The sequence below is a fragment of the Notolabrus celidotus genome, unplaced genomic scaffold, assembly GCF_009762535.1.
Source record: "Notolabrus celidotus isolate fNotCel1 unplaced genomic scaffold, fNotCel1.pri scaffold_177_arrow_ctg1, whole genome shotgun sequence".
Classification (NCBI taxonomy): Eukaryota; Metazoa; Chordata; class Actinopteri; order Labriformes; family Labridae; genus Notolabrus; species Notolabrus celidotus.
In genome coordinates this window covers 26,894-34,393 of record NW_023260040.1, presented here as the reverse complement: position 1 = coordinate 34,393, position 7,500 = coordinate 26,894, and the positions used below count along the sequence as shown (strand labels likewise).

General features: G+C 44.4%; 1 protein-coding gene across 1 annotated transcript in view; it reads left to right on the top strand.

The window, feature by feature from the left end:
- LOC117808918 (myelin transcription factor 1-like protein) overlaps window positions 1-7,500 on the top strand; it is a 32,238-nt gene that overhangs the window by 23,244 nt on the left and 1,494 nt on the right. Inside the window, exons 7-9 of the mRNA XM_034678583.1 lie at window positions 1,279-1,499; window positions 6,458-6,762; window positions 7,294-7,311. Coding sequence (XP_034534474.1) covers window positions 1,279-1,499; window positions 6,458-6,762; window positions 7,294-7,311 — 544 coding nt within the window. The remainder of the gene's footprint in view (window positions 1-1,278; window positions 1,500-6,457; window positions 6,763-7,293; window positions 7,312-7,500) is intronic.

Sequence of the window (7,500 nt, the reverse complement as noted above, 5' to 3'; positions counted from 1 at the left end):
TATGAGTCTCTTTCACTGTCGTCTCCTATATGTCTAGTATATAGGGATGTATTGATGTATATTACAGTAGTATATATGTCTAGTATAAAGGGATGTATTGATGTATATTACAGTAGTATATATGTCTAGTATATAGGGATGTATTGATGTATAGTACAGTAGTATATATGTCTAGTATAAAGGGATGTATTGATGTATATTACAGTAGTATATATGTCTAGTATATAGGGATGTATTGATGTATAGTACAGTAGTATATATGTCTAGTATATAGGGATGTATTGATGTATAGTACAGTAGTATATATGTTAGTATATAGGGATGTATTGATGTATAGTACAGTAGTATATATGTCTAGTATATAGGGATGTATTGATGTATAGTACAGTAGTATATATGTTTAGTATATAGGGATGTATTGATGTATAGTACAGTAGTATATATGTTTAGTATATAGGGATGTATTGATGTATAGTACAGTAGTATATATGTTTAGTATATAGGGATGTATTGATGTATAGTACAGTAGTATATATGTTTAGTATATAGGGATGTATTGATGTATAGTACAGTAGTATATATGTCTAGTATATAGGGATGTATTGATGTATATTACAGTAGTATATATGTCTAGTATATAGGGATGTATTGATGTATATTACAGTAGTATATATGTTTAGTATATAGGGATGTATTGATGTATAGTACAGTAGTATATATGTCTAGTATATAGGGATGTATTGATGTATAGTACAGTAGTATATATGTCTAGTATATAGGGATGTATTGATGTATAGTGCAGTAGTATATATGTTTAGTATATAGGGATGTATTGATGTATAGTACAGTAGTATATATGTCTAGTATATAGGGATGTATTGATGTATAGTGCAGTAGTATATATGTTTAGTATATAGGGATGTATTGATGTATAGTACAGTAGTATATATGTCTAGTATATAGGGATGTATTGATGTATAGTACAGTAGTATATATGTCTAGTATAAAGGGATGTATTGATGTTTTGCCAGTTTGTTCTCAGCCGGTCTTGGCCCTCATCAGTCTCTTTGGTCAGGGTTGAATGTGTCCCTCTGACTACACCCTTGGCCCCAGCCTGGCCCCCCCAGCCTGGCCCCCCCAGCCTGGCCCCCCCAGCCTGGCCCCCCCAGCCTGGCCCCCCAGTAAAATTGGTCTAGAACTGCCACTGCTCCCTGTAGACTTGAGGGCTTCTAAATCCCAACATTAAATCTAAGACTTGTGTTCCTGGTTTCCTTTCAGACCCATGTGTTTCGTCAAGCAGCTGGAGATCCCTCAGTACGGCTACAAGAACAACGTCCCAACCAGCACGCCGCGCTCCAACCTGGCCAAGGAGCTGGAGAAGTACTCCAAGACCAGCTACGACTACAGCGGCTACGACAGCCAGCACGGCGCCTACGGGAAGAGAGCCCCGCAAACCAAGTCCCACCACGGACGAGACACCTCGCCGAAGGGATACGACGGTACGAAAACCAAACCAGCAGATCTTTGTTGTTTCTATTCATTCATCCTTTTTGTTTGAAGGAGGGATGGAGGTCTGTCCTTCAGTGCTTCTTCTTCTTTTTGTTTGAAGGAGGGATGGAGGTCTGTCCTTCAGTGCTTCTTCTTCTTCTTTTTGTTTGAAGGAGGGATGGAGGTCTGTCCTTCAGTGCTTCTTCTTCTTTTTGTTTGAAGGAGGGATGGAGGTCTGTCCTTCAGTGCTTCTTCTTCTTCTTTTTGTTTGAAGGAGGGATGGAGGTCTGTCCTTCAGTGCTTCTTCTTCTTCTTTTTGTTTGAAGGAGGGGTGGAGGTCTGTCCTTCAGTGCTTCTTCTTCTTTTTGTTTGAAGGAGGGATGGAGGTCTGTCCTTCAGTGCTTCTTCTTCTTTTTGTTTGAAGGAGGGATGGAGGTCTGTCCTTCAGTGCTTCTTCTTCTTTTGTTTGAAGGAGGGGTGGAGGTCTGTCCTTCAGTGCTTCTTCTTCTTTTTGTTTGAAGGAGGGGTGGAGGTCTGTCCTTCAGTGCTTCTTCTTTTTGTTTGAAGGAGGGATGGAGGTCTGTCCTTCAGTGCTTCTTCTTTTTGTTTGAAGGAGGGATGGAGGTCTGTCCTTCAGTGCTTCTTCTTCTTTTTGTTTGAAGGAGGGATGGAGGTCTGTCCTTCAGTGCTTCTTCTTTTTGTTTGAAGGAGGGATGGAGGTCTGTCCTTCAGTGCTTCTTCTTCTTCTTTTTGTTTGAAGGAGGGATGGAGGTCTGTCCTTCAGTGCTTCTTCTTCTTCTTTTTGTTTGAAGGAGGGATGGAGGTCTGTCCTTCAGTGCTTCTTCTTCTTTTTGTTTGAAGGAGGGGTGGAGGTCTGTCCTTCAGTGCTTCTTCTTCTTTTGTTTGAAGGAGGGGTGGAGGTCTGTCCTTCAGTGCTTCTTCTTTTTGTTTGAAGGAGGGATGGAGGTCTGTCCCTCAGTGCTTCTTCTTCTTTTTGTTTGAAGGAGGGATGGAGGTCTGTCCTTCAGTGCTTCTTCTTCTTTTTGTTTGAAGGAGGGGTGGAGGTCTGTCCTTCAGTGCTTCTTCTTCTTTTTGTTTGAAGGAGGGATGGAGGTCTGTCCTTCAGTGCTTCTTCTTTTTGTTTGAAGGAGGGATGGAGGTCTGTCCTTCAGTGCTTCTTCTTCTTGTTTGGAGGAGGGGTGGAGGTCTGTCCTTCAGTGCTTCTTCTTTTTGTTTGAAGGAGGGATGGAGGTCTGTCCTTCAGTGCTTCTTCTTCTTGTTTGAAGGAGGGATGGAGGTCTGTCCTTCAGTGCTTCTTCTTCTTCTTTTTGTTTGAAGGAGGGGTGGAGGTCTGTCCTTCAGTGCTTCTTCTTTTTGTTTGAAGGAGGGATGGAGGTCTGTCCTTCAGTGCTTCTTCTTTTTGTTTGGAGGAGGGGTGGAGGTCTGTCCTTCAGTGCTTCTTCTTCTTTTTGTTTGGAGGAGGGATGGAGGTCTGTCCTTCAGTGCTTCTTCTTCTTTTTGTTTGAAGGAGGGGTGGAGGTCTGTCCTTCAGTGCTTCTTCTTTTTGTTTGAAGGAGGGGTGGAGGTCTGTCCTTCAGTGCTTCTTCTTTTTGTTTGGAGGAGGGGTGGAGGTCTGTCCTTCAGTGCTTCTTCTTCTTTTTGTTTGGAGGAGGGGTGGAGGTCTGTCCTTCAGTGCTTCTTCTTTTTGTTTGAAGGAGGGGTGGAGGTCTGTCCTTCAGTGCTTCTTCTTTTTGTTTGGAGGAGGGATGGAGGTCTGTCCTTCAGTGCTTCTTCTTCTTTTTGTTTGAAGGAGGGGTGGAGGTCTGTCCTTCAGTGCTTCTTCTTCTTTTTGTTTGAAGGAGGGGTGGAGGTCTGTCCTTCAGTGCTTCTTCTTTTTGTTTGGAGGAGGGATGGAGGTCTGTCCTTCAGTGCTTCTTCTTCTTCTTCTTGTTTGGAGGAGGGATGGAGGTCTGTCCTTTAGTGCTTCTTCTTTTTGTTTGAAGGAGGGGTGGAGGTCTGTCCTTTAGTGCTTCTTCTTTTTGTTTGAAGGAGGGGTGGAGGTCTGTCCTTTAGTGCTTCTTCTTTTTGTTTGAAGGAGGGGTGGAGGTCTGTCCTTCAGTGCTTCTTCTTCTTCTTTTTGTTTGAAGGAGGGATGGAGGTCTGTCCTTCAGTGCTTCTTGTTTTTGTTTGAAGGAGGGATGGAGGTCTGTCCTTCAGTGCTTCTTGTTTTTTTTTGAAGGAGGGGTGGAGGTCTGTCCTTCAGTGCTTCTTGTTTTTTTTTGAAGGAGGGGTGGAGGTCTTTCCTTCAGTGCTTCTTCTTTTTGGGCTCAATGGAGGAAAGAAACACGTCAGAGAGGAGGCAGGACAAAAACCTTCATTATAGAATGTAATAAGGGCGAACCTCTGATTACTGATGTTCTCCACCTGAGGGGAACTTGTCAAACATTGAGATAAATTGGAGGTTTCCTTTCAGAAGATTTAATCTGACTGAACAGATCATCTGCAGCAGCAGGGCCTCTGTCTTTCTTCAGGATGTAAACTTGCTAAGAGTCCTCCTATAGGGGACTTCTCCTCGTTCTCCTCTTCTAGGCAGAACATTTTGTGCTTGACGATAAAAGCTCGACAACACACTCACAAATGCAAACACACACACACTCACACACACACACACACACACACACACACACACACACACACGTTCAGTACTCAGTGTATTCTCTTTGTTAGAGAGCTGAAAGCGCCGGTGTTTTCCGCCTCTCCACATGGCTAGAGTGAGAGCCGAGCAGCGTTATGGAAATGCCAAGCTAAGAGCCTGCCTCCTCTGAGCAGAGGATGGAGGGATGGAGGGATGGAGGGATGGAGGGATGGAGGGATGGAGAGAGGAGGTGCAGATGGAGGGATTGTGAAACGGGAGAGAGATAATGGAGGCGAGCCCTGCTTCTTTGGCTGGGAGCCATTAGTGAGACGCAGGCGAGAGGGAGGTTTTTTAGACGAGGTGTCTGCACTCCCCTTCATCACGACTCCCTCCCTCCATCAGCTCCGCTCCAGCCTGCCGAGCGCCAATTCCACCACCACACCAACACACAGTCATTACCACTTCTTTCTCCTCTCTCTCTCTCTGTCCCCGCACATCCCTCTCTTTCCAACTGTCTTATTTATCCCTCACTTTCTTTGTCTTCATGTCTGATGATGTTTAATCATTCTGCTGTTAAATAATCCCAAAAGAAAAGACCAGATTCAGCAGAGTCTCAGTCTCTCTCTCTCTCTCTCTCTCTCTCTCTCTCTCTCTCTGTCTCTCTCTCTCTCTCTCTCTCTCTCTCTCTCTCTCTCTGTCCTCTCTCTCCTCTCTCTCTCTCTCTCTCTCTCTCCCTCTCTCTCTCTCTCTCTCTCTCTCTCTCTCTCTCTCTCTCTCTCTCCCTCTCTCTCTCTCCCTCTCTCTCCCTCTCTCTCCCTCTCTCTCTCTGTCTCTCTCTCTCTCTCTCTCTCTCTCTCTCTCTCTCTCTCTCTGTCTCTCTCTCTCTCTCTCTCTCTCTCTCTCTCTCTCCTCTCTCTCTCCCTCTCTCTCTCTCTCTCTCTCTCTCTCTCTCTCTCTCTCTCTCTCTCTCTCTCTCTCTCTCTCTCTCTCCCTCCCTCTCCCTCTCTCTGTCTCTCTCTGTCTCTCTCTCTCTCTCTCTCTCTCTCTCTCTCTCTCCCTCTCCCTCTCTCTGTCTCTCTCTGTCTCTCTCTCTCTCTCTCTCTCTCTCTCTCTCTCTCTCTCTCAGTCTCTCTCTCCCTCTCTCTCTCTCTCTCTCTCTCTCTCTCTCTCTCTCTCTCTAGTTCACATCTGTAGTCCCTTACCAGATGTTAAAAAGGCTCCCTAAAAAGATCCAGATTAAAGAAAGATAAAACAGAGTCAAATAAAATCAGAATAAGAAGGTAGAGGAGAAACCAAAACACAAACAGACAAACAAACAAACAAGAGAAGAAAAGAAAAGTACAAATAGCACCATACTATTAAAAATGACTAAAAGCCACATGAGGACATGATATGACCGTCTTTGAGAAAGTGTCCATGGACATCTTATTAATTCCCACCCCTAGTCCTGAGGCTGAAACAACATGTAGGAACACAGCTTCAGTTACTTCCTGCTAGCTCTAGCATTTACCATCTGACTGATAATAACTACCAGTCTGTGTTTCTCTTACGTCGTTCTGTGAAACTATTGAAGGTTAAATAAGATAGAAGCGTCTGATGCTTCTAGATTAGGTCTTTCAGCTGATGGTAAATCTAAACTCACTGACGCTGCTCTGAGCTGTTCTCTCTGGTCACATCAGCAGGCTAGTGTTTGTAGCAGTGAGGATGCACAGCTAACATCCTTTAGCACAGCATCCTAACATGTGTGAGGAAAGTGGCCCTCATGTTATCATGGAGCATCGTCTCCTCTGGACCTAAACCTTAAAATATGTATCAGGCTCTCACTGAGGAGCCGGCCTCTGAACTAGAACACTGGAAGGTGCTGACGTGTTTGTCAGGGACTACTTTGAGCAGCGGATGGATCCACAGTTGGTGCTGTAATGAGTTTCTCAGGAAGGATGATGTTTTGTGTGATGAAGTCAAATGAAAGTTTTCTTTGTGGTAATGAAGGAGCGTATTACTCAGAGTAACAGCCCGGTGTAATGAAGCTGATTTTAAACCATCATGGATCTTTACAGAGAGAGGATGCATCAGGCTCTGCAGAGAGTATCCATCCCATCATTAATCAGTCGTGTTGGTTAAACTAAAAGTCTGCATCCTTCTCGTTTCTATCACTCTTTGTCTCTCCTCGTCAGTCTGTCTGCTCCTTTCTTCTTCTTCTTTTTGCATATTTTAAAAGCAACACAACTTCTGTTTGTAATTCTGATCTCTGTAACAATCCATCTGCTGCTCCGTCTGGCCGATCGCCAGCATCAATCTAATAAATCAAACACGCGTGTGTGTGCCTCCCCACAGCCAAGCGCTACTGTAAGACATCAAGCCCGACCAGCAGTACGACCAGCAGCTACGCTCCCAGCAGCAGCAGCAGCCTGAGCTGTGGAGGAGGAGGAGGAGGTGTGGGGGGAGGAGGAGGAGGAGGAGGAGGAGGAGGAGGAGGGGGAGGAAGCAGCGCCAGCAGCACCTGCAGCAAGAGCAGCTTCGACTACACCCACGACATGGAGGCGGCGCACATGGCCGCCACGGCCATCCTCAACCTGTCCACGAGGTGCAGGGAGCTCCCCCACGCCCTGGGAGGGAAACCCCAAGACCTGCTGACACAGGTAGGCTGAGGCTGACAGCCAATCACAGCACACCTGACTTTACACATATACCACACACCTGAAAGAAAACACTGCAGACACAGTCAGAGCTTTATTTGGATATAATTGTGATTTACTGCCTTAGAAATAAGAATATATGTATATAAAGACAAGCCTGTTGTTTTCCTCACGTTCATGAAAGTGAGGCTTCTTTAGATTAGTGAGTTTATGTTCAGCATCCTACTCTGTAAGGATTTATAAATTGTACCCATCAAAGTAAGTTTTGAGATCTGGAACTCTGTGAAAAGAGAGAAACAGAGAGGTGAAGAAGGAGAAGAGGATCTGTTGGTTATAAAAATGTTTCATGTCATTAAGAAGAGTCTCTGTTTCTCCACAGAATGATGTCTTTGTCAAACCTTGTCTCAGTATACTGAGAGTCTATAACATATATATATATATATATAACACTCCTCAGGGTTTATCCCTGTCTGTATAACCTCTGAATCAAACATATAAACTTTGTGAATAAACTTCTTTTTTCCATGTTTCCAGATCTCAGCCGTCAACTTGGTGAGTACAAAGTTACTATTAAACAAATCCAAAATAAGAATCAAGTTGTAATAAATAAATGTGATGCTTTCAGACTGCAGACACTTTCAACATGTGAAGACTTCTCTATAACCCAGAGTTAGACCGGTCAGTCTGCACACAGACTGCTGCAGGAGATCTGAGGGAGATATCAGAGTGTAGAAATATCTA